Source organism: Dendrobates tinctorius, unplaced genomic scaffold (genome assembly GCF_039654945.1).
Source record: "Dendrobates tinctorius isolate UK_male_01 unplaced genomic scaffold, ASM3965494v1 ptg000063l, whole genome shotgun sequence".
NCBI lineage: Eukaryota > Metazoa > Chordata > Amphibia > Anura > Dendrobatidae > Dendrobates > Dendrobates tinctorius.
In genome coordinates this window covers 33,510,803-33,537,435 of record NW_027361731.1, presented here as the reverse complement: position 1 = coordinate 33,537,435, position 26,633 = coordinate 33,510,803, and the positions used below count along the sequence as shown (strand labels likewise).

General features: G+C 47.0%; 1 protein-coding gene across 5 annotated transcripts in view; it reads right to left on the bottom strand.

The window, feature by feature from the left end:
- Nucleotides 1-316: 316 nt before the first annotated feature.
- The window catches only part of LOC141094115 (gastrula zinc finger protein XlCGF66.1-like), a 152,941-nt gene continuing 126,624 nt past the window's right edge, over nucleotides 317-26,633 (bottom strand). Inside the window, exons 1-8 of one of the 5 annotated variants that reach the window (XM_073579850.1) lie at nucleotides 21,744-21,869; nucleotides 20,988-21,290; nucleotides 18,873-19,022; nucleotides 18,564-18,743; nucleotides 18,358-18,481; nucleotides 17,346-17,443; nucleotides 17,057-17,147; nucleotides 317-1,326 (exon numbers count right to left, since the gene is read on the bottom strand). In XM_073579850.1, the coding sequence (XP_073435951.1) occupies nucleotides 452-1,326; nucleotides 17,057-17,147; nucleotides 17,346-17,443; nucleotides 18,358-18,481; nucleotides 18,564-18,743; nucleotides 18,873-18,950 (1,446 nt within the window). In that variant the 5' untranslated portion in view covers nucleotides 18,951-19,022; nucleotides 20,988-21,290; nucleotides 21,744-21,869 and the 3' untranslated portion in view covers nucleotides 317-451. Of the gene's footprint in view, nucleotides 1,327-17,056; nucleotides 17,148-17,345; nucleotides 17,444-18,357; nucleotides 18,482-18,563; nucleotides 18,744-18,872; nucleotides 19,023-20,987; nucleotides 21,429-21,743; nucleotides 21,870-26,633 lie in introns of those variants that run through there. The other 4 variants (XM_073579848.1, XM_073579852.1, XM_073579849.1 and 1 more) reach the window with 4 other exon arrangements.

Genomic DNA, 26,633 nt, shown 5'->3' with positions numbered 1-26,633 from the left:
TTCCCACATTCTGAACAGGAAAAAGTCTTCTCCCCTGTGTGAGTTCTATGGTGTTTATCAAGATTACCTTTCTGGTTAAAACATTTCCCACATTCTAAACATGAAAAAGGCTTCTCCCCTGTGTGAATTTTCTCATGTTTAGTCAGGGTTGATTTTCCCTATGTGGGTTCTCTGGTGCTTACCCAAATCTGATTTCTGATTAAAACATTTCCCACATTCTGAACATGAAAAAGGCTTCTCCACTGTGTGAGTTCTCTGGTGATTAACCAAATATGATTTCCGGTTAAAACATTTCCCACATTCTGCACATGAAAAAGGCTTCTCCACTGTGTGAGTTCTCTGGTGATTAGCCAAATACGATTTCTGGTTAAAACATTTCCCACATTCTGAACATAAAAAAGGCTTCTCCCCTGTGTGGGTTCTTTGGTGTTGTTGAAGATTACCTTTATGGTTAAAACATTTCCCACATTCCGGACATAAAAAAAGGCTTCTCCCCTGTGTGGGTTCTTTGGTGTTCATCAAGATACCATTTATGGTTAAAACATTTCCCACATTCTGAACATGAAAAAGGCATCTCCCCTGTGTGAGTTCTCTGATGGTTCACCAAATATGATTTAAGTGCAAAACATTTCCCACATTCTGAACATGAAAAAGGCTTCTCTCCTGTGTGAGTTCTTTGGTGGCTAACAAGATGCCATTTATGGCTAAAACATTTCCCACATTCTGAACATGAAAAAGGCTTCTCCCCTGTGTGAGTTCTTTGGTGTTCATCAAGATACCATTTCTGGTTAAAACACTTCCCACATTCTGAACAGGAAAAACGCTTCTCTCCTGTGTGACTTCTCTGGTGGTTATCAAGAGCCTTTTTATGGTCAAAACATTTCCCACATTGTGAACATGAAAAAAGCTTCTCTCCTGCATGAGTTATTTGGTGTATAACAAGATGCCCTTTAAGGTTAAAACATTTCCCACATTCTGAACAGGAAAAAGGCTTCTCCCCTGTGTGACTTCTTTGGTGTCTAACAAAATGTGATTTCCATGTAAAACATTTCCCACATTTTGAGCATGAGAATGACTTCTTTGCTTTAGGAGCAGTTTGTTTTTTATTGCCTCTTTTGTGACTTTGATTTCCCTTAGTAGTCAGTAATGAATCAGAAGATGGGACATGTTTCATAGGATCAGATGACAGATCTTTGCTGTGAATGGATGATGGTATATCTGGAGTAATGGCAATCACTTCAGTTGTATCTTGTAGGATCTCAAGATCATCTGATTTAAAAATTGAAGATGTCACCTGTCCCTCTGATCTCCTGGTACAGTCATCTGCTAAGATAAAAAAAATATTATTTTCTAATAAAACATCCTTGAGTTTTATATTTTTGAACATTTCTACTTAAACCGTCCATAAAAATGGCAAGCTATGTAAAAAAAAAACTTTAATTATTTACCAAGACAATGAATGTTCACAGTCTAATAGAAAACCTTTTGGATGAACCAGTAGTGTGTGGTGTTCAACTGTTTGTTCATTCTGCCTCCCAAATATCGAATAAAACGAAACCAATCAATGTTATGTAGGCGAAAATAATACCAATTCTCATCTCACAAAAAAAACAAGTCCCCACTCAGGTCCATCATCAATGGAAAAACAGAGGATCCCACACTATTAGAGACTCAAAGGCTGTTGAAAACCAACAGGGTTTCTATAAACCAATCCAGCAAAATCCGCTCTCCCTTCGGAGTCTTGCAATGTGCGCAAACAACATTTAGGATCCCTGTATTTAGCAATATTATAGTGAGAAGAACCCACTTAATTTGCGGTGTCTCCTGGAGCACAATCTGGGCACTATGTGCTGGGTAAGAAAATGGCAAATGTGTAATTTTCACTCTCCAACATCCACTAAGTGTTAATTTCCGGAATGGGGTTAGTTTCCAAAATGGGGTCACTTGTGTGGAGTTTCAATAGTTTAGGTACATCAGGGGCTCTCCAAACGCACACGACACACGCAGACCATTCCATCAAAGTCTGCATTCCAAAACGTCACTACTTCCCTTCCGAGCCCCGACGTGTGCCCATACAGTAGTTTTCTCCCACATATGGGGTATCAGCATACTCAGGACAAATTGGACAACTTTTGGGGTCCAATTTCTCCTGGTACCCTTGGGAAAATAAAAAAATTGGGGACTAATTGATCATGCTTGTGGAAAATATATGATTTTTTTATTTTCATGCCCGGGCATTATAAACTTCTGTGAAGCCCTTGGGGGTTCAAAGTGCTCACCACACATCTAAATAAGTTCCTTAGGGAATCTAGTTTCCAAAATGGGGTCACTTGTGGGGGGTTTCCACTGCTTAGGTACATCAGGGGCTCTCCAAAAGCAACATGACACCCGCAGACCATTCCATGAAAGTCTGCATTCCAAGACGTCACTACTTCCCTTCCGAGCCCCGACGTGTGCCCATACAGTAGTTTTCTCCCACATATGGGGTGTCAGCGTACTCAGGACAAATTGGACAACAACTTTTGGGGTCCAATTTCTCCTGGTACCATTGGGAAAATAAAAAAGTTGGTGACTAAAAGATCATGTTTGTGGAAAAAATACGATTTTTTTATTTTCACGCCCAGGCATTATAAACTTCTGTGAAGCACTGGGGGGTTCAAAGTTCTCTCCACACATCTAGATAAGTTCCTTGGGGGGTCTAGTTTCCAAAATGGTGTCATTTGTGGGGGGTTTCCACTGTTTTGGTACATCAGGGGATTTCCAAACGCGACATGGTGTCCGATCTCAATTCCAGCCAAAAACGTCAAATGGCGCTGCTTCCCTTCCGAGCTCTGCCATGCGCCCAAATAGTGGTTTAACCCCACATGTGGGGTATCAGCGTACTCAGGACAAATTACACAATAACTTTTAGGGTCCTGATACCCTTGGTAAAATGAAAATTGGGGGTGAAAAGATCATTTTTGTGGAAAAAATATGATTTTTTAATTGTACCGGTGTACGTTATAAACTTCTGTGAAGCCCTTGTGGGTTCAAAGTTCTCACCACACATCTAGATAAGTTCCTTGGGGGGGTCCAGTTTCCAAAATGGTGTCATTTGTGGGGGGTTTCCACTGTTTTGGTACATCAGGGGTTTTCCAATCGCGACATGGTGTCCGATCTCAATTCCAGCCAAAAACGTCAAATGGCGCTCCTTCCCTTCCGAGCTCTGCCTTGCACCCAAATAGTGGTTTACCCCAACATGTAGGGTATCAGCGTACTCAGGACAAATTGCACAATAACTTTTAGGGTCCTGTTACCCTTGGTAAAATAAAAATTGGGGGTGAAAAGATAATTTTTGTGGAAAAAATATGATTTTTTAATTGTACCGCTGTACGTTATAAACTTCTGTGAAGCCCTTGTGGGTTCAAAGTTCTCACCACATATCTAGATAAGGTCCTTGGGGGGGTCTGGTTTCCAAAATGGGGTCACTTGTGGGGGGTTTCCACAGTTTAGGCACATCAGGGGCTCTCCAAACGCGACATGGCGTCCGATCTGAATTCCAGCCACTTTTGCATTGAAAAAGTCAAACGGCTCTCCTTCCCTTCTGAGCTCTGCCATGCGCCGAAACAGTGATTCACCCCCACATATCGGGTATCAGCGTACTCAAGACAAATTGCACAATAACTTTTGCAGTCCAATTTCTCCTGTTACCCTTGGTAAAATAAAAAAAATTGAACCTGAAGTATTTTTTTTGTGAAAAAAAGTTAAATGTTAATTTTTTTTTTAAATATTCAAAAAATTCCTGTGACGCACCTAAAGGGTTAATAAACTTCTTGTATGTGGTTTTGAGCACCTTAAGGGGTGCAGTTTTTAGAATGGTGTCACTTTTGGGTATTTTCTATCATATAGACCCCTCAAAGTGGCTTCAAATGTGATGTGGTCCCTAAAAATAAAATGGTGTTGTAAAAATGAGAAATCGCTGGTCACATTTTAACCCTTATAACTTCCTAACAAAAAAAAATTTTGGTTCCAAAATTGTGCTGATGTAAAGCAAACATGTGGGAAATGTTACTTATCAAGTTTTTTGTGTGCCGTACCTCTGTGATTTAAGGGCATAAAAAATCAAATTTGGAATATTGCGAAATTTTAAATTTTTTTGCCAAATTTCCATTTTTTTCACAAATAAACGCAAGTTATTTGAATGAAATTTTACCACTAACATGAAGTACAATATGTCACGAGAAAACAATGTCAGAATCACCGGGATCCATGGAAGCGTTTCAGAGTTATTACCTCATAAAGGGACAGTGGTCAGAATTGTAAACATTGGCCCGGGAGTTAACGTGCAAACCACCCTTGGTAGTGAAGGGGTTAAAAAACTAAAATTGTCTATGGTTGGCGGTTTTGTGCTCATCGGGGCACCTATGTACCTTGTAACGAGGGGATTCTGGAGCACAATGCTTCCTGTGACCCCCGTCCTCATCGAGGTCCTGATGACGTCAGCGTCACACCACCCAATGAGACAAATCACTAGGAGAGTTTGTTGTAGCAGCGAGCTTTCCCGGGTGATCTGCCTCATAAAAACGCTGCTTCTCCTCAGATCTCCTGTCAGTGAGAGATTAGAGGAGAAACAGTGTTACAAGTGCTGCTGGCAACAGCTGTGTCAGTCAGCGATTTTGCTATAAAGTAAAAAAAAATAAGGCAGGTTAGGGTTAGTGCTATAGTTAGGGTTAGTGTTGGGACTAAAGTTAAGCTTACTGTTAGGGTTAGGGTTAGGGTTACTGTTAGCGTTGCTATTAGGCTAAAGTTGAGATTACTGTTAGGGTTACTGTTAGGCTAAAGTTAGGGTTAGTCTAAAGAATTAGGCTTTTCTCAATTGTCTCCCCAATAATTTGGTCACGTCAGTCATGTCAGAGTTTTCTATTTCCGGATAAAAAATAAAAACAAATAAAATGGTCCATCAGTATTATAGTGCAGAGGAGGCTTATGCACTTTTATGTTCTGACAGTGAAGAAAGTGCAGTGTCAGATGGTGATGTGGATTTCGAGGGCTTTAGTTACAGCGACAGTGATAGCTCAGAAATGAGCAGTGATTCTGGTCCATCCTCACACACAAGGACCAGTACAACAAGAAGGACAAATAGCGCTTCTGGAGAAATGTCTCCAACTCAGGGAACAATGCCCAGTACTAGCGCTGTCCCTAGTGCTCGTGAATTGGCGCACACCAATGTCCAAGGGGCTTTGCCTCTTGATGTAGCATTTCCCAGATGGGAGGCTTCGGATTCGGCTACTCCATTCATCCATAATTTTAATGCCATTCCTGGTATAAATGTGGAGGTGGAAAATTTGGGACCAATTATTTTTTTTAATTTGTTTCTGACAGATAGCTTGCTAGAGCATATTGTCCTACAAATTTATATGCGTCCCAATTCATCAGCCAGAATCCACGATCCTATTATGCTAGGTCAAATTTATGGACACCAACTAATGTCCTAGAAATTAAAACATTTTTAGGACTTACATTCGCTATGGGGCTTGATAAAAAAAATGAGCATTCGGTCGTATTGGTCCAACCGCCCTGTTCAAGCCACCCCTATGTTTTCTGCCGTTCTTCCTAGGACCCGTTATGAGATGCTCATGAGATTTTGGCATTTTATCGATAATAGTCAATGCCTGCCCAGAAATGCCCCAGAATATGACAGACTATTCAATATCAGACCTATCATCGAAGACTTGACAGAAAAGTTCTTAAAGCTCTACACCCCAACAGAAAACATTTCCATTGATGAGTCCCTTGTAAAATTCAAAGGAAGACTGCACCTCAAGCAATTTGTTCCTTCTAAGAGGGCAAGGTTCGGAATAAAGCTCTATAAAATGTGCGAGAGTTCAACTGGATACACATCAGCTTTTCATATTTATGAGGGGAAAGACAGCCAACTAAACCCACCAGGAGGCCCTACTTATCTGGGGACATCTGGAAAAGTCGTTTGGGAGCTGATAACTCCATTTTTACAAAAAGGCTACAATCTGTATGTTGACAACTACTACACCAGCATACCCCTATTTATAAGTCTGGTTGGACATAACATAGGGGCTTGTGGGACCAAACCGTCAGGGGTTTCCACAATCATTGGTCAGTAAAAAGTTCCGAAAGGGGCAGTCAGGGGCTTTACACAATGGAGAGCTGCTTGTCCTTAAGTATAAGGATAAAAAAGATATTTTTATCCTGAGCTCGATCCACACAGATGCCACAAGGGCCACTGCAGACCAACAGGGATCCACTACTCCAAAACCTGTGTCTGTCATTGACTACAACAAATATATGGGGGTGTGGACCTTGCAGATCAGGTTCTACAGCCATACCAGGTATCAAGAAAATCATATATCTGGTATAACAAGTTAGTCATGTATTTGTTTCAGGTGGCCACATATAATTCTTTTGTGTTATACAAAAAAGCCAGAAATGCAGACACTTTCCTTGATTATCAGGAAAAGGTCACTGAAAATCTTGTTTTTGATAATTTTGTCCCCGCCAATCCTTTATAATGTGAAGATGTCAGAAGACTCACTGAGCGACATTTTATTGCACTCATCCCAGTAACTGAAACAAGAAAGAACCCCAGAGAAGATGTCGTATATGCTCCTAGAGAGGAATGAGGCATGATCCCCGCTATTATTACCCACAATGCCCATCACTGCCAGCCTTATGCCTCCATTATTATTATTATTATTATTATTTATTGTTATAGCGCCATTTATTCCATGGCGCTTTACATGTGAGGGGGGTATACATAAAAACAAGTACAATAATCTTAAACAATACAAGTCATAACTGGTACAGGAGGAGAGAGGACCCTGCCCGCGAGGGCTCACAATCTTCAAGGGATGGGTGATAATACAGTAGGCGAGGGTAGAGCTGGTCGTGCAGCGGTTTGGTCGATCGGTGGTTACTGCAGGTTATAGGCTTGTCGGAAGAGGTGGGTCTTCAGGCTCTTTTTGAATGTTTCGCTGGTAGGTGAGAGTCTGATATGTTGTGGTAGAGAGTTCCAGAGTAGGGGTGATGCGCGAGAGAAATCTTGTATGCGATTGTGGGAAGAGGAGATAAGAGGGGAGTAGAGAAGGAGATCTTGTGAGGATCGGAGGTTGCGTGCAGGAAAGTACCGGGAGACGAGGTCACAGATGTATGGAGGAGACAAGTTGTGGATGGCTTTGTATGTCATGGTTAGGGTTTTGTAATGGAGTCTCTGGGCAATTGGGAGCCAGTGAAGGGATTGACAGAGGGGAGAAGCTGGGGAATAGCGGGGGGACAGGTGGATTAGTCGGGCAGCAGAGTTTAGAATAGATTGGAGGGGTGCGAGAGTGTTTGAGGGGAGGCCGCAGAGCATGAGGTTGCAGTAGTCAAGGCGAGAGATGATGAGGGCATGGACTAGGGTTTTTGCAGATTCTTGGGTGAGGAATGAACGGATGCGTGAAATATTTTTGAGTTGAAGTCGGCAGGAAGTGGAAAGGGTTTGGATATGTGGTTTGAAGGAGAGATCAGCATCAAGGATTACTCCGAGGCAGCGAGCTTGTGGGACTGGGGAGAGTGGGCAGTCATTTACTGTAATTGATAGGTTCGTAGGGGGGGTCACATGAGATGGGGGAAAGATGATGAATTCTGTTTTGTCCATGTTGAGTTTCAGATATCTAGTGGAGAAGAAGGATGAAATAGTGGACAGACATTGAGGGATTCTGGTTAGTAGGGAGGTGATATCTGGTCCAGAGATGTAGATCTGTGTGTCATCAGCATAAAGATGATACTGAAAGCCATGAGATTCTATGAGCTGTCCCAGGCCAAAGGTGTAAATAGAGAACAGCAGGGGCCCTAGGACTGAACCTTGTGGGACTCCGACAGATAGGGGGCGAGGTGAGGAGGTGGTGTGTGAGTGGGAGACGCTGAATGTCCGGTCTGTTAGGTATGATGAGATCCAGGAGAGGGCCAAGTCTGTGATGCCGAGGGATGAGAGGGTCTGTAATAATAGGGAATGGTCCACTGTGTCAAAGGCAGCCGACAGGTCCAGGAGGAGGAGGACAGAGTAGTGTCGCTTGCTCTTGGCAGTTAAGAGGTCATTGGTGACCTTAGTAAGGGCAGTTTCAGTGGAGTGGTGTGACCGGAAGCCAGATTGTAAGCGGTCGAAGAGGGAGCAAGAAGAGAGATGGGAGGACAGTTCAAGGTAGACGTGTTGTTCCAGTAGCTTGGAGGCGTATGGGAGAAGTGATATAGGGCGATAGCTAGATGCAGAGGATGGGTCAAGAGAGGGCTTTTTGAGGATAGGTGTGATGGAGGCATGTTTAAAGCTTGAGGGGAAAACACCAGTTGTTAGTGATAGGTTGAAGAGATGGGTTAGGGTTGGGATGAAGACTGTGGTGAGGTTTGGGATGAAGTGGGATGGGATCGGGTCGAGTGCACAGGTGGTGAGATGTGATCTTGAGAGTAGAGTGGAGAGTCGATCTTCTGTAATGGTGGAGAAGTTGGTTTTGAAGGTGGAGGGCTGGGAAGTCGGGAGGAAGGGCTCTGGGGGTTGTTGACCAAAACTGTCCCTGATGTTATCAATTTTCTGCTTGAAAAATGAGGCAAAGTCTTCAGCTGAGATGAGTGGGGAGGGAGGAGGTGCTGGGGGGCGGAGGAGAGAATTGAAGGTGTTGAATAACTGTTTAGGGTTGTGAGACAGGGAGGATATGAGAGATGAGAAGTAGGTTTGTTTAGCTGTGGCGAGTGTGGTCTTGAAAGTAGTGAGGGACTGTTTGAATGCGATGAAATGCTCGTTGGAGTGGGATCTTTTCCATCTGCGCTCAGCAGCCCTGGAAGCTCGCCTCAGCTCTTTGGTCAGGCTGGTGTGCCAGGGCTGTCTGTTGATTTTGCGAGTTTTGGTATGTGTAAGTGGGGCAGCGGATTCCAAAGCTACAGCTATTGTGGTGTTATATAGAGCGGCAGCGTCATCCGCATTGTGTAAGGAACTTATATCTGTAAGAGGGAGGAGGGATTCGGAGAATGAGTGTAGGTCAAGGTGTTTAAGATTCCTGCGAGGGTGTGAAAGTTTGTGGGGTGGGGATTGTAGACATGGAGTGAAGAGGGAAGAGAATGTGAGCAGGTTGTGGTCAGAGAGAGGAAGAGGTGAGTTAGAGAGGTTAGATAGGGAGCAGAGGCGGGTGAAGATGAGGTCCAGTGTGTGGCCATCTTTGTGGGTGGCTGTAGAAGACCATTGAGTGAGGCCGAAGGAGGAAGTGAGAGATAGAAGTTTAGTGGCAGCTGAGAGGGAAGTGTCAATGGGGATGTTGAAGTCGCCCATGATGATAGTAGGGATGTCCGCGGAAAGGAAATGAAGTAACCAGGTGGTGAAGTGGTCAAAGAAGGTGGTGGCTGGCCCTGGGGGGCGGTAGATGACAGCCAGTTGGAGGTTGGAGGGGGAGTAGATGCGCACAGAGTGCACCTCAAAGGAAGGGAGGGTAACAGAGGGTGGCAGTGGGATTGGGGTGAAGGAGCAGGTATCTGACAGGAGAAAACCAACTCCTCCACCATGTTTGCTGCTGGGGCGGGGGGTGTGAGAAAGGTGGAAGCCGCCATACGAAAGTGCAGCAGGAGAGGCTGTGTCAGAAGGGGTGAGCCAGGTTTCGGTGATGGCGAGGAAGGAGAGTTTGGTAGTAACAAAAAGATCATGGATGTAGGAAAGCTTGTTGCAGACAGAGCGAGCGTTCCACAGAGCTCCTGTTAGTGGGACTGGGGAAGCGGGGGCTGGGTGAATGGGTATAAGGTTGGAGAGGTTACGGAAGGTTGTGATAGAGCGTGGATGGGAGGTAGAAATGACTGTGGGAATGTGGTGAGGAGGACCAGGATTTGGAGAGATATCACCAGCAGTGAGAAGGAGCAGAGAAAGTGTTAGCAGGTGGGAGCAGGAGAGGGCATGAGGGGGCTGTCTGTGTTTGGAGACAGAGGATTGTATGTTAAGGAACAGTTTTGAGGCGGAGGTGAGGTGGATGGGGAGGATTGAAGAAGAGATGAACAGTTCCTTACTAGGAGTAGGGATTAGGGGAATTAGCAGAAAGTGAAGGATTATTGGGGTGAAAGTGAAAACAAACAGAAACATTGTTTACAGTGACTGTGTCCAGTTCCCTTCTGGTTCAATTCTGGTTTTAATTCTTAAATTAATCTTCACACTTCTAGCACACACTTATAGCAATCACAATGCAGACTGAAGTCTATGCAGACTTGTACTCTGCAATATATGTACAACTAAGTGCAGTCAGGTGTGAAGCAGAGAGGAGTGGTCTCTGCTCATCTTGGCCAGACAATTAAGAGTGGACCAGATGTATATGATCAAGCCAGAGTAAACAAGGTCATAAATAACACTGGGGTAAGCTGGGGTTAGCTGAAAGGCATACCATGTGAATGCTAGGTGCAGAGGCAAGTCTATGTGCAAAGCTGGGTGACGCACTGTGTGTCCTTCATAGACAGACAGCAGGAGAGCAGGAGAGCTGGGTGGATGGACATACCATGTGAATGCTAGGTGCAGAGGCAAGTCTATGTGCAAAGCTGGGTGACGCACTGTGTGTCCTTCATAGACAGACAGCAGGAGAGCAGGAGAGCTGGGTGGATGGACATACCATGTGAATGCTAGGTGCAGAGGCAAGTCTATGTGCAAAGCTGGGTGACGCACTGTGTGTCCTTCATAGACAGACAGCAGGAGAGCAGGAGAGCTGGGTGGATGGACATACCTGTCGGAAGAATGGAGATGCTCCATGACGGCTTTACAATCTTCCACACAGAACCACGTTTTTGAACTGTTTTGACATTCAAGCATTTGGTTTATTTAGTGACAGACACATTTGAGTAGAGCTGACTTAACAATTTCCGGGGGTAGGTGGGGGGAGGTCTCCAGAGACACAAGCTGGGCACAATATATTGGGTACTACAATGACATTTTTGCAATTTTTACTCTGAATCTTCCACTACGAGTTTCTGGAAATCAATCATGTAGAGAAAATGGTCACTATATCCATAGATGAATTCCCAGAGGGGTGTCATTTCCAAAATGGGGTCACTTCAGGGGGAATTCTGTTGTTCTTGCACTTAGCGGCTCTCCAAAGTGCCATAACAGCAGTGGCTTAGTGGTAAAAATGTAATTATTTTTTCTTCACTGCCCAATGGTATAATTTTCTATGGAACAGCTGTGGTGTCAGTATGCTCACTGCACCACTAGAAGAATTCATTCAGGGAAGTATTTGGTAAAATGCAGTCACTTTTGGGGGCTTATGCTGTTCTGGCACCTCAGGGACTCTGACAATGTGACATGTCACCCACAAACAATTCCAGCAAAATCTGTTCTCCAATACGGCGCTCCTTCCCTTTGGAGCTCTGCCATGCGCCCAAACAGTGGTTTACCCCCACATATGGGGCATCAGCACACTCAGAACAAATTGCACAACAACTTTTGGGGTCCAATTTCTGCTGTTACCATTTGGAAAAAAAATGGAGGGCGAAAAGATCTTTTCTTTGTGGAAAAAATATGATTTTTTTTATCTTGACGGCTCTACGTAATAACTTCTACGAAGCACTTGGGGGTTCAAAGTGCCCACCACACATTTCCTTGGGGGGGTCTAGTTTCCAAAATGGGGTCCCTTGTTGGGGGTTTCCACTGTTTAGGCACATCAGGGGCTCTCCAAATGCGACATGGAGACCGCTAATTATTCCAGCATATTTTACGTTCAAAAAATCAAATGGCGCGCCTTCCCTTCCGAGCCCTGCCGTGTGCCCAAACAGTAGATTTCCCCCACATATGGGGTATCGGCATGCTCAGGAGAAATTGCAAAACAAAATGTATAGTCCAATTTCTCCTGTTACCCTTGTGAAAACAAAAAAAAAAATAGGTGTAAAGGAAAATTTGTGTGAAAGATTATTATTTATTTTCTCTTCCACATTCCATTCATTCCTGTGAAGCACCTCAAGGGTTAATAAACTTACTGAATGTGGGTTTTGAGCACCTGGAGGGGTGCAGTCTTTAGAATGGTGTCACTTTTGTGTATTTTCTGTCATATTGACCCCTCAAACTCACTTCAAATGTGAGGTGGTCCCTAAAAAATGGTTTTGTAAATTTTGTTGTAAAGATGAGAAATCGCTGGTCAAATTTTAAACCTTATAACTTCCTAACGAAAAAAAAATTTTGTTTCTAAAATTGTGCTGATACAAAGTAGACATGTGAGAAATGTTATTTATTAACCATTTGGTGCGATAGGACACTGATTTAACCCCTTCATGACCCAGCCTATTTTGACCTTAAAGGGACACTGGTCAGAATTGCAAAAAATGGCCAGGTCATTATGAGGTAATAACTCAGGAACGCTTCAACGGATCCTAGCGATTTTGTTTTGTTGTGACATATTGGGCTTCATGTTAGTGGTAAATTTAGGTCGATAATTTTTGCGTTTGTGAAAAAAATGGAAATTTGGCAAAAATTTTGAAAATTTTGCAATTTTCTAAATTTAAATTTTTATTCTGTTAAACCAGAGAGTTATGTGACACAAAATAGTTAATGAATAACATTTCCCACATGTCTACTGTGCATCAGCACAATTTTGGAAACAAAATTTTTTTTTTTGTTAGGAAGTTATAAGGGTTAAAAGTTGACCGGCGATTTCTCATTTTTACAACAAAATTTACAAAACCATTTTTTAGGGACCACCTCACATTTGAAGTGAGTCTGGGGTGTCTATAAGACAGAAAATACCCAAAAGTGACACCATTCTAAAAAATGCACCCCTCAAGGTGCTCAAAACCACATTCAAGAAGATTATTAACCCTTCAGGTGCTTCACAGGAACTAAAGCAACGTGGAAGGAAAAAAATGGACATTTTAATTTTTTCATAAAAAATGTTCTTTTAGCCTAAATTTTTTCATTTTCACATGGGCAACAGGATAAAATAGATCCGATATCTCATATGTGGTCATAAACCACTGTTTGGGCGCATGGCAGGGCCTGGAAGGGAAGGAGCGCCATTTGACTTTTTGAATGGAAAATTAGCTCCAATCATTAGCGGACACCATGTCGCGTTTGGAGAGCCCCTGTGTGCCTAAACAGTGAAAACCCCCCACAAGTGACCCCACTTTGGAAACTAGACCCCCCAAGGAACTTATGTAGATGTGTGGTGAGCATTTCAACCCCCAAGTGCTTCACAGAAGTTTATAACGCAGAACAGTGAAAATAAAAAATCATATTTTTTCCTCAAAAATGATTTTTTAGCACGCTAATTTTTATATTCACAAGGGTAACAGGAGAAATTGGACCCCAAAAGTTGTTGTACAGTTTGTCCTGAGTACACTGGTACCCCATATGTGGGGGAACCACTGTTTGGGCGCACGTTGGGGCTCGGAAGGGAAGTAGTGACGTTTTGAAATGTCGACTTTGATGGCATGGTCTGCGGGCGTCATGTTACCATTTGCAGAGCCTCTGATGTGCCTAAACAGTGAAAACCCCCCACAAGTGACCCCATTTTGGAAACTAGACCCCCTAAGGAACTTATCTAGATGTATGGTGAGCACTTTGAACCCCCAAGTGCTTCAAAGAAGTTTATAACGCAGAGCCGTGAAAATAAAAAATAATTTTTTTCCACAAAAATAATTTTTTTAGTCCCCAATTTTTTATTTTCTCAAGGGTAAAAGGAGAAATTAGACCCCCAAAGTTGTTGTGCAATTTTTCCTGAGTACGCTGATACCACATATGTAGGGGTAAACCCCTGTTTGGGCACACGTCAGGGCTTGGAATTGAGGGAGCACTGTTTGACTTTTTGAACGCAAAATTGGCTGGAATAAATGGTGGCGCCATGTCGCGTTTGGAGACCCCATGATGTGCCTAAACAGTGGGAAACCTTCAATTCTAACTCCAACCCTAATCCCAACACACCCCTAACCCCAATCCCAACCCTAATCATAACCCTAACCACACCCCTAACCCTAATCCCAACTCTAACCCTAACCACAGCCTAACCCTAATCCCAACCCCAACCCACCCCTAACCCTAAATCTAACCCTAATTCCACCCCTAACGCTAAATCTAACCCTAATTCCACCCCTAACCCTAAATCTAACCCTAATTCCACCCATAACCCTATCTCTAACCCTAACCCTAATTCCAACCCTAACCCTAATTCCAACCCTAACCATAATTCCTACCATAACCATAATTCCAACCCTAACCCTAATGGAAAAATAAAAATATTTTTTTTATTTTATTATTTGTGCCTACCTATGGGGGTGATAAAGGGGGGTGTATTCACTTTTTTATTTTGATCACTGTAAGAATTTATCACAGTGATCAAAATGAAAAAATGAACCTGCAGCGCGATGGGCGCACTGCGCATGCGTCCGCCATTTTCCAAGATGGCGGTGCCCATGATCCGGGATGGCGGGACACCGGGGCGGCCATAGGGACATCATAGGCACCGTGGAGGGTGAGGGGGGATCGGAAGGTGGGGGGGAGTGGAGGGAAGCAGGAGGGTAGCAGATGTTGATGGCGGCCGATCGGCGCCGTCAGTTGGTGGCGGCGGCCGATCGGCGCTGTAAGTCGGTGGGAGGGGGGGGTCGGATCTCGGTCTCCAGCCATGGCTGATGCTATTGCAGCATCGGCCATGGCTGGATTGTAATATTTCATCAAATTTCATTAGTGAAATATTACAAATCGCTCTGATTGGCTGTTTCACTTTTAACAGCCAATCAGAGCAATCATAGGTATGTGGGGGCTAAGCCACCCCCCTGGGGTGAACTACAAAGGGTCCTCTGTGTGCGGGTCGGGTGACCTTTCAGTGACCTCGGTCACCCGACCCGCAGGAGGGCAATCAATTCATGACGCCACATAGGCATCATTGGTCGGATTGGCACCGACTTTCATGACGCCTATGTGGCGTCATTGGTCAGGAAGGGGTTAAGGGCATAAAAAATGTGAAAATTTCATAATTTTCAACATTTATCTTAAATTTCCTTTTTTAACAAATAAACACAAGTCATATCAAATACATTTTACCACTATCATAAAGTACAATATGTCACAAGAAAACAGTCTAAGAATCACCAGGATTTGTTGAAGCGTTTTGGAGTTATGACCTCATAAAGTGACACTGGTCAGAGCTGAAAAAATTGGGTCACAAAGGAAAAAACAGGCTCTGGCGCGAAAAGGTTAATATTTTGTTGCAGAACCTTTTGAGGCAATCACTGCGATCAAACGATTCCTGTAACTGTCAATGAGACTTATGTGGTGCTCTGATTACATATTCATCTGTATTGGCTTATGACCGGTCGCTGACCCCTCACTGACCTGCCCCCATTATTACATAATGCATATAATAGCATTGATATTATTGGTGATAATGCCTATAATATTGTGGCTATTGTGAGGCTTAGAAAAAAATTACATCCAGCAAAATGACACCGGTGATGGCGGCGCCTGCGCAGTAGCCTCTATCTCTTACTTATAGATGCTACTGCGCAGGCGCCGCCATCGCCGGTGACATTTTGTTGGATGTAATTTTTTTCTAAGCCTCACAATAGCCACAATATTATAGGCATTATCACCAATAATATCAATGCTATTATATGCATTATGTAATAATGGGGGCAGGTCAGTGAGGGGTCAGCGACCTGTCATAAGCCAATACAGATGAATATGTAATCAGACCACATAAAGCCCCGCCCACAGCCCCACCCACAGCCCCGCCTCAGAGCACGAGAATCTCATTAACTGAAAACTACAAATACAGATTACACAACAGTAAACCAGAGCTGCCCTCATTTATGGTGGACCATTGGAGCTACTATGGATCCGGAGCAGAAGATTAGAGAAAATAATATTGCTCCCCATTTCAGGAGAGATTGTGCAGTAATCTGAATTCCATAGGATCAGAAACAATGTAATGTATGACGTGGAGTGACTCCATGACACCAGGGCTGGAGCCAACACATCTCCTGCAGGCGGGAATAAATGTATATTACAGCCCTCAGCCACGCACAGCTTAGAGATCTATCATGGCACAGGTGGAATGTTTGTCCTGGAGATTATCACAATCCTCCTGGAAGTTAGTTGGTTTTAATACAAATTGAAAAGTCAGGATAAAGGGAAACTCTGCTGTTATTGGACAGAAATTCACACTTGGCCTCACTGCACATTTACTGGTGTCGCTCATAAAAGGGAAGTTTGGCCAGAAAGACTGGACCTGGTCTTGTAGGGACCATGAGACATTCAGCAGCACAGAAGGGAGAGAAGAGTCATCCGATAAGATCTCAGGGATCTAGGAAGCCAACAGCATCATTACCCTCCGCTTTCTCTTACAGGCCCAGCATAAGATTTTTCTCCAAGTGATTTTCTATCTTGTCAGCACATTCTACGTACGCTGTCATTTGGCTTTATAGTTACAGATCTGGGCAGGTAACGGTCAGCGCCTCCTAATGTGAAGGAGAGAATGGCTAATGAAATCAATTATTAACCCTTATATCAGTCAGTTCAGATATGGTGTACCAAGATGGCGTCTGTGTCTTCAGACAACACCCTGGAAGGAATCCCTGGAATGCAGAAGCTGAGATACTGGATACCATATATGGAAGTGAAGCTGAAATGGACCTATCATAGACTGACGCTGGCTCCTCAGAAGATTGTGTGACACCCATCTCCTGTCTCTGTCTTGAGAATAAACTTCAGTTGTGTGCAAGCCTTTACTGAGAAAGGGGTAGACATCTAACTCTGTGTTCGGTGTGACTCTTTAAGCGTGCACTCGGCCTATATTGGGTCAGGTACAAGCAATCATATAGATCTCGCTTTAAGGGATCACCCTCACACTAATCCCAGGGGGTAGGTGGATCCTCCAGGTCGTAAGTTCTATAGAAAAGGGCTTTCAATGCCCAAAGTCATTTGAACAGTTTTGGGTGGAGGAGAATGTTGTGGTCTAGAGGTAAAATGGTGATCATGGTAATACGGCCGGACTACACCACCGATAAAGCAGCCACAGCCGGTGACTGAGAGGAATCTGTGACTTCTCTGCATTCAGTGGTTACTACTCACCTGGGTAGTCATATGTGGGAATCTCCTCTTTACACCACTCATCACCCCTCACATATGTCTCTGTAGTATTAATATGGGTCAGATCTTCACCCTGAAACAAATATTGTAAAAGTCACCGACAGATGGAGAAGTCCCATCTATGATCAGCTCTAATCCTGCCATCTCCACCGTTCTCATTACACAAGTATAAAACATATAATACTGGTGGATAAAACAAGACTGAGCACAAGACCTTCACAGCCATCTACACATCATAGGGGAGATCTCCTGACACCTTCTCTCCATCTACCTGATGATCCTGAGGAGCACTGGGATCTTCTTGGTTACAGTCCTGTGGAAGAAGAGGACGGGGACATCTCTCTGGTGTTGTCCTCTTACTGGATAGATCTGGAGGAAACACATACAGGGACTGAATTCATTCTCTACATACAGATAATTATAGGCTGCATTTAGGAAAAGACACTAGAACCAGATGTAGTATTATATATAATATATATAGTATGCATACTATTCTATATATATATATAATAATGATTTATATAGTGATAATCGATTGAATAATTTATAGTAATTTTTATATAAACTACCACCAGTGTCTAGTGAGAATAGAGATTTACCCACTGATATAGAATTTAAACAACCAACCATAAGGCCTATCAACCAGAAAAGACCAGACAGGGTATAATTAATCAGTAATCTTTATTATATTGGTGGTTCCATATAAAAACAATGTGCACGCTGGGGGACAGTTTTACACAAATTTGTAAAATAATAAAAATTGGACCCAATTATATATACCATTTACCAATATCTATTCCTCATATAAGTGAAAAAACTTTGCATAAAAATTATATACTGTAAGCAAAAAAAAGTGCATGCGCATAAATAAATATATATCAATTAAACCAATAGTAAGTTAACAAATCACTGCCATATAAAGTGCAGTGTGCATTGTGTAAAGAAACATATGCTATCATATCATGTGAAAAAAAGGCCACAGTGACTGTTATATAAAGTGCAATACAATACTGGAGGAATGCATAAAAATTGGTCATATACCTTTAAGGGTCACCACGTCCCTTTAACGCACACCCCGACGCACGTTTTGGAATATTTCCTTCATCAGGGGGCCCCCTGACCAATGACCAATTTTTATACACATTGTTTTTAATTGGTTTTTATATGGAACCACCAATATAATAAAGATTATTGATTAATTATACCCTGTCTGGTGTTTTCTGGTTGATAGGTCTTATGGTTGGTTGTTTAAATTCTAGGCCGTATTTAGTCCTGTCTATTACCTGGAGATGTGAGGGGCTGGGGAACCTCCATTATGACGTTCTTGTACAGATCTCTGTGTCCTTCTAAATACTCCCACTCCTCCATGGAGAAATAGACAGCGACATCCTGACACCTTATAGGAACCTGACACATACAATGATACCGTCATCCCCCGATCCCTTCATAGTGTTACTGTATAATGTCCCAGCATTCCCAGCAGTGTCACCTCTCCAGTCAGCAGCTCAGTCATCTTGTAGATGAGTTCTAGGATCTTCTGCTCATTGATGTCCTCATGGATCAGGGGGTGAGGTGGAGGCCCCGTGATTGGGCTCAGGGGTCTTCCCCATCCCCCAGACACAGGGTCCTGACAGCGATCACTAGAGCTCTTCTTCACCACTGTGTAATCCTGGTTATGGAGAGACACATTAATAAATCTCACTACAGACATTTCCAGAGTCCTCACCTGTCCAGTTCTGTCCATCTGTTATTCCCATAGATAAGAATGATGTAATGTGACGTCATCAGAATCTCTCACCTCTCCAGTGAGACGGAAGAGGATCTCTAGGGTGAGGTGTAATATCCTCTCCGCCATCTTGTCTCTGTCCATATCCATCCTTGATGGGTAAATCAGGAAAACTCTCTTCTGTAGAAGATCTTCACTGAGAGGATCCGATATTGTAGAGACCTGAATGAGAAGAAGATGATCCGATGTAACATCATAAGAATCCTGTGTAATAATACAATTACTGGAGATAATAAGGAAAACATATGAGGAGATTTATTATCTTACAGGCACTGGCGTAGCGTGGGGGGGCGGGGGGGGGCGATCCGCCCCAGGCGGCATGTGTGTGGGGGCGGCGCGGCAGCAGCAATTCCACCCTGCAGTGCAGTGGCGGGCAGGGAGCGATGCGATCACGGCAGCTCCGCTGCCTGCAAGAGTGAATAGCAGGAACGGAGCGGCAAGGGTCCGTCCTGCTTCCTGCCCGGAGGCCGCGCTTCCTGTTTCACACAGAGGAGCGCCGCTGAATGACGTCATCATTCAGCGGCCGCTGCTGTGTGAGGGAGGAAGCGCTGGCAATGCTGCGGACAGGTGAGAGGAGAGAGGTGGTGTCTTGTGTGTATGTATGTGTGTATGTATGTATGTATGTCTCTGTGTGTGTATGTCTGTGTGTATGATGGAGCAGGCAGTGATGGGAGTGATGGTCTAGAAGGCATTGATGGGGTGAAGGAGCAGACAATGATGGGGGTGATGGAGAAGGCAGTGATGGGGTGATGGAGCAGACAGTGATGGGGGTGATGGAGCAGGCAGTGATGGGGGTGATGGAGCAGGCAGTGATGGGGGTGATGGAGCAGGCAGTGATGGGGGTGATGGAGCAGGCAGTGATGGGGGTGATGGAGCAGGCAGTGATGGGGTGATGGAGCAGGCAGTGATGGGGTGATGGAGCAGACAATGATGGGGTGATGGAGCAGACAATAATGGGGTGATGGAGCAGGCAGTGATGGGGTGATGGAGCAGACAATGATGGGGTGATGGAGCAGGCAGTGATGGGGTGATGGAGAAGGCAATGATGGGAGTGATGGAGAAGGCAATGATGGGAGTGATGGAGCAGGCAGTGATGGGGTGATGGAGCAGGCAGTGATGGGGTGATGGAGCAGACAATTATGGGAGTGATGGAGCAGGCAGTGATGGGGTGATGGAGCAGACAATGATGGGAGTGATGGAGCAGGCAATGATGGGGGTGATGGAGCAGGCAGTGATGGGGTGATGGAGAAGGCAGTGATGGGGTGATGGAGAAGGCAGTGATGGGGTGATGGAGAAGGCAATGATGGGAGTGATGGAGCAGGCAATGATGGGGGTGATGGAGCAGGCAGTGATGGGGTGATGGAGAAGGCAGTGATGGGGTGATGGAGAAGGCAGTGATGGGGTGATGGAGAAGGCAATGATGGGAGTGATGGCGTGATGGAGCAGGCAATGATGGGCGTGATGGAGCAGGCAATGATGGGGTGATGGAGCAGACAATGATGGGAGTGATGGGGTGATGGAGCAGGCAATGATGGGAGTGATGGGGAGAAGGCAGTGATGGGGTGATGGAGAAGGCAGTGATGGGGAGAAGACAATGATGGGGTGATGGTCGAGAGGGCAATGATGGGGTTGTGGGTGAGAATGCAATGATGGTGGTGGTGGAAAGGGCAATAAATGGGGGTGGTGGAGGAGGAGGAAATGATGGAGGTGGTGGAATGGGCAATGATGGGAGTGGTGGGGGAGAAAGCAAAGATAGTGGTGAAGAAAATGATGGAGGTGGGGGAGAGGACAATAATGGGATGCGAGGGGAGGACAATGAGGGGTGTGGGGGATTGGGATATACATAATAAAGGAGACTATGTAATATATACCTGTATGTGTGTGTGTGTGGCTATATAACATCAATAATCTATATATATATGTATATATACACACACGTAGCTTTGACGCCATAAAAGGAGGGGGGCCCGGACACATTTCTTGCACAGGGACCCCAAGCTGTCAGTGTCCGCCCCCTGTCCGCCAAAATAATTTGTACTTTCTGGGTTTTTTTCTGTCACATTATTAAAAATTAGTATTAAAAAAAGCCATTAGGTCTTCATCCAGCATCATCAAGCTAATACATACATATAGAGAACTGCAAGAAGTTGAAAGTCTAGAAATTTAGAAATAATAGCAGAGTTAGTAGCAGACTAAAAATTAGATCTTTGAGTGTAGTGTGGGCTCTTCGGATGCTTCCGAATTATCAACGACCAAAGGGGCGGCAAATTTTTGACCGCCCCGGGCGCCACAAACAGTTGCTACGCCACTGCTTACAGGGTTTAGTTTTCTCCCCTGACATCTACTAATAAAACCTATATATTTAGGCCACAGACAACAAGCAGTTTCCTCCTCGGAGTCGGCAGCTGAACACGTTCCTCATAGACTCATCTTCCATAACGCTAATTCTCGTCTCATTACCGACACTGGAATCGGCATTAGCAATACTGCAGGAGATATTCATTACACGCGACATGAGAAATAACTCCTTCATGATGAGGACGACATCTTCATCTTCTACTACGGCTCTAGAGACAGATGTGGCCAGAGTCGGTCACTGCCTCCATCCCCACCGGCCGTCTATATGAAGGTTTCCCGTCTTCCCCGCACTGGAATCTTCTCTCACGTTAGATCTCAGCTCTGAGTCACACACAGAAGTTTGAGGCTTTTCTGGAAGAACAGGACAGGAGAGATCTGAGGCCGATGTCTCCATGTACAGGGTTTCCCCTTGGGATAAGAGGCTTTTCTATCCCTTTCCCCCAATTAGAGGGGACACCTGTGGATATCGGGGTCTTTACCGGCTGCAGTCCTGGGGGGATTTACTCGGTAACGTGGACGTTGGACAAACGTCACCATCAATTCCCATCAGAGTGAAGGAACATCGCTCCTCTATTCAGCTCTATGGATCCAGGATGAAATCCACTGCGGCCCCTGCAAGAAAAGAGCGAAGTCTGGTGAGACCCCCAAGGCCTGAGATTTCTACAGCTGCTCTGTGTGCACAGGACCTGTGATGAGGTCACAGGAGGGGAGGAGTCAGGGGTCACATGATCAGGGGCCTCAGTGTGTGCAGGACTCTGCTGTGCTGGTTGTCATGGTGCTGGATGAGGGGAAGTTTCTGTGTGGGGTCAGGAGGGGTTTACAGGGTGGATGTAGCAGAGCCGTGTGTGTACGAGGTGTACGGAGCGGAGCCGTGTGTGTACGAGGTGTACGGAGCGGAGCCGTGTGTGTACGAGGTGTACGGAGCGGAGCCGTGTGTGTACGAGGTGTACGGAGCGGAGCCGTGTGTGTACGAGGTGTACGGAGCGGAGCCGTGTGTGTACGAGGTGTCTGGAGCGGAGCCGCGTGTGTGCGAGGTGTACAGAGCGGAGCCGTGTGTGTACGAGGTGTACGGAGCGGAGCCGTGTGTGTACGAGGTGTACGGAGCGGAGCCGCGTGTGTGCGAGGTGTACAGAGCGGAGCCGTGTGTGTACGAGGTGTACGGAGCGGAGCCGTGTGTGTACGAGGTGTAAGGAGCGGAGCCGTGTGTGTACAAGGTGTAAGGAGCGGAGCCGTGTGTGTACGAGGTGTACGGAGCGGAGCCGTGTGTACGAGGTGTAAGGAGCGGAGCCGCGTGTGTGCGAGGTGTACAGAGCGGAGCCGTGTGTGTACGAGGTGTACGGAGCGGAGCCGTGTGTGTACGAGGTGTACGGAGCGGAGCCGTGTGTGTACGAGGTGTCTGGAGCGGAGCCGCGTGTGTGCGAGGTGTACAGAGCGGAGCCGTGTGTGTACGAGGTGTACGGAGCGGAGCCGTGTGTGTACGAGGTGTACGGAGCGGAGCCGTGTGTGTACGAGGTGTACGGAGCGGAGCCGTGTGTGTACGAGGTGTACGGAGCGGAGCCGTGTGTGTACGAGGTGTCTGGAGCGGAGCCGCGTGTGTGCGAGGTGTACAGAGCGGAGCCGTGTGTGTACGAGGTGTACGGAGCGGAGCCGTGTGTGTACGAGGTGTACGGAGCGGAGCCGCGTGTGTGCGAGGTGTACAGAGCGGAGCCGTGTGTGTACGAGGTGTACGGAGCGGAGCCGTGTGTGTACGAGGTGTAAGGAGCGGAGCCGTGTGTGTACAAGGTGTAAGGAGCGGAGCCGTGTGTGTACGAGGTGTACGGAGCGGAGCCGTGTGTGTACGAGGTGTAAGGAGCGGAGCCGCGTGTGTGCGAGGTGTACAGAGCGGAGCCGTGTGTGTACGAGGTGTACGGAGCGGAGCCGTGTGTGTACGAGGTGTAAGGAGCGGAGCCGTGTGTGTACAAGGTGTAAGGAGCGGAGCCGTGTGTGTACGAGGTGTACGGAGCGGAGCCGTGTGTGTACGAGGTGTACGGAGCGGAGCCGTGTGTACGAGGTGTACGGAGCGGAGCCGCGTGTGTACAAGGTGTACGGAGCGGAGCCGCGTGTGTACGAGGTGTGCGGAGCGGAGCCGCGTGTGTACGAGGTGTACGGAGCGGAGCCGCGTGTGTACGAGGTGTACGGAGTGGAGCCGCGTGTGTACAAGGTGTACGCAGCGGAGCCGTGTGTGTACGAGGTGTACGGACGGGGCCGCGTGTGTGCACGAGGTGTACAGGTGTACGGAGCGGAGCCGCGTGTGTACGAGGTGTACGGAGCGGAGCCGTGTGTGTACGAGGTGTACGGAGCGGAGCCGCGTGTGTGCGAGGTGTACGGAGCGGAGCCGCGTGTGTACGAGGTGTACGGAGCGGAGCCCTGTGTGTACGAGGTGTACGGTGCAGAGCCGCGTGTGTACGAGGTGTACGGTGCGGAGCCGCATGTGTGTACAAGGTGTACGGAGTGGAGCCGCGTGTGTACGAGGTGTACGGAGTAGAGCCGCGTGTGTACGAGGTGTACGGAGCAGAGCCGTGTGTGTACGAGGTGTACGGAGCAGAGCCACATGTGTGTACGAGGTGTATGGAGTGGAGCCGCGTGTGTACGAGGTGTACGGAGTGGAGCCGCGTGTGTACGAGGTGTACGGAGAGGAGCCATGTGTACGAGGTGTACGTAGCGGAGCCGCGTGTGTACGAGGTGTATGGAGCGGAGCCACATGTGTGCGAGGTGTACGGAGCAGAGCCGCATGTGCACGGAGCAGAGCCGCGTGTTTACGAGGTGTATGGTGCGGAGCCGTGTGTGTACGAGGTGTACAGAGCAGAGCCGTGTGTGTACGGAGCGGAGCCGCGTTTGTTTGGACCCCTCTGTGTATTCTGTATACCCCCATCTTCAGTCACAGACCCCTCTGTGTATTCTGTATACCCACATCTTCAGTCACAGACCCCTCTGTGTATTCTGTATACCCACATCTTCAGTCACAGACCCCTCTGTGTACTCTGTATACCCCCATCTTCAGTCACAGACCCCTCTGTGTAAGCTGTATACCCCCAGCTTCAGTCGCAGACCCCTCAGTGTGTAGCACTCGCAGGCACGCGGGATGCAGTGACGAGGCGTGAGACGGCTTGGACTTTAAGATGTAACTTTTATATGTGAAGATGCCTATAGGGGCTATCTAGAGCAACCAAACTAGCTATCAGTAATTATCCTCGCAGGGATCAACACAAGAATACACTGATAATGCGAACACGACTAATCTGGCAAAGACCGGTGACTATAGGGCCGCAGTATTGCCGACTACGGGTCCTTGACTACAAGGTGTCACTTATCCTCTCTGTCGTCCGGCAGAGCGATGGTCGATGATGCTTCGGCGTTTCAGCCACTGGGCACAGCCGACGAAGATCTGGCATAGACTTCGGGGATTCCTACTCCCCAGCACGGGGGGGGGCACAACAGGCCCCGGGAGGGTTCTCCGGCGTTATGCCCCCCGGCGGAGGCAGTATGGCGTTGTCTGGGGGCCGGAAAGCGGAGGCCACAGCCCCGAGATGGGAACGTGCAGTGGCTGCCTCAAGTGACTGCAGGCCGGTCACAGCTGCGGGCTGGAGTGAGGCGGCGGCTGCCACGGGCGGTAGCGGACAGGCCGCAGCCACGGGCTGGAGTGAAGCGGCGACAGCCGCGGGCGGTAGTGGGCAGGCCGGCGCCGCTTGTTGGAGAGAAGCGGCGTCGGCCGCGGGTGGCAGCGGGTAGGCCGCAACTGCTGGCTGGAGTGAAGTGGCGACGGCCGCAGGCTGCAGCGGACAGGCCGCAGCTGCGGGCTGGCGGTCGGTGTTCCTCGGCTGGACGGCTCGGTGCCACCTCCTTTCTGTGCACAGTAAGTCCCACTTCTGTCTCGCCTGTCGCTGCTCTTCCCTCTGGTCTCTGGTATAGACTATTGCTCTGGCTCTTTGGCACCCTCTAGCTTCCTCACGTCTCTTCCCCTGCTGCGTCAATTGACTCCTGCTGGCGTCCTCAGCCCCTTTTATAGTAACTCCTCCCCCAGCCTTTCTAGAAGTCTCTGCAGTCCGTCTCCTAATTGTGTCCCCCTGAAAGTCTCCCTAGGAACCTTGGTGACGGCCCTCTTGGTTCTGGCCCGGACACACAGCGGGGACTCTTCCTCCTACAAGTGTACGCTGTATACACCCGTATACCCCAATCTTCGGGTGCAGACCCCTGTGTGCGCTGTATACACCTGTATTCCCCCAGCTTCGGTCGCAGACCCCTTAGTGTGCTCCGTATACCCCCAGCTTCGGTCGCAGACCCCTATGTACACTGTATACACCCATACACCCCCAGCTTCAGTCGCAGACCCCTGTGGTGTATACTGTATACACCCATATACCCCCAGCTTCAGTCACAGACCCCGCATCTCTCACACTGTATATCCCCAGCTTCAGTCTCAGACCCCTGTGTGTATGCTGTATACACCCATATACACACAGCTTCGGTCACAGACCCCTCTGTGTACTCTGTATACACCCGTATACCCCCAGCTTCGGTTGCAGACCCCTCTGTGTACTCTGTATACACCCGTATACCCCCAGCTTCGGTCGCAGATCACTCTGTGTTCGCTGTATAGACCCGTATGCCCACAGCTTCAGTCTCAGACCCCTGTGTGTATTCTGTATACACCCATATACCCCCAGCTTCTGTCACAGACCCCACTGTGTACACTGTATGCACCCGTATACCCCCAGCTTCGGTCGCAGACCCCTCTGTATACACCCGTATACCCCCAGCTTCGGTCGCAGACCCCTCAGTGTACGCTGTATACACCCGTATACCCCCATCTTCGGGCACAGACCCCTGTGTATGCTGTATACACCTGTATTCCCCCAGCTTGGCTCGCAGTCCCCTCAGTGTGCTCTTTATACACCCGTATACCCCCAGCTTCGGTCACAAATTCCTCTGTGTACGCTGTATACACCCAGCTTCGGTCGCAGACCCTGTGTACACTGTATACACCCATATACCCCCAGCTTCAGTCGCAGACCCCTGTGTATACTGTATACACCCGTATACCCCCAGCTTCTATCACAGACCCCGCGTCTCTCACACTGTATACACCCGTATACCCCCAGCTTCAGTCTCAGACCCCTGTGTGTATGCTGTATGCACCCGTATATCACCAGCTTCGATCACAGATCCCTGTGTAAGCTGTATACACCCGTATACCCACAGCTTCGATCACAGAGCCCTCTATGTACTCTGTATACATCCATATACCCCCAGCTTCGGTGGCAGACCCCTGTGTACACTGTATACACCCGTATACCCCCAGCTTCGGTCACAGACCACGCGTCTCTCACTGTGTATACACCCATATACCCCCAGCTTTGGTCTCAGACCCCTGTGTGT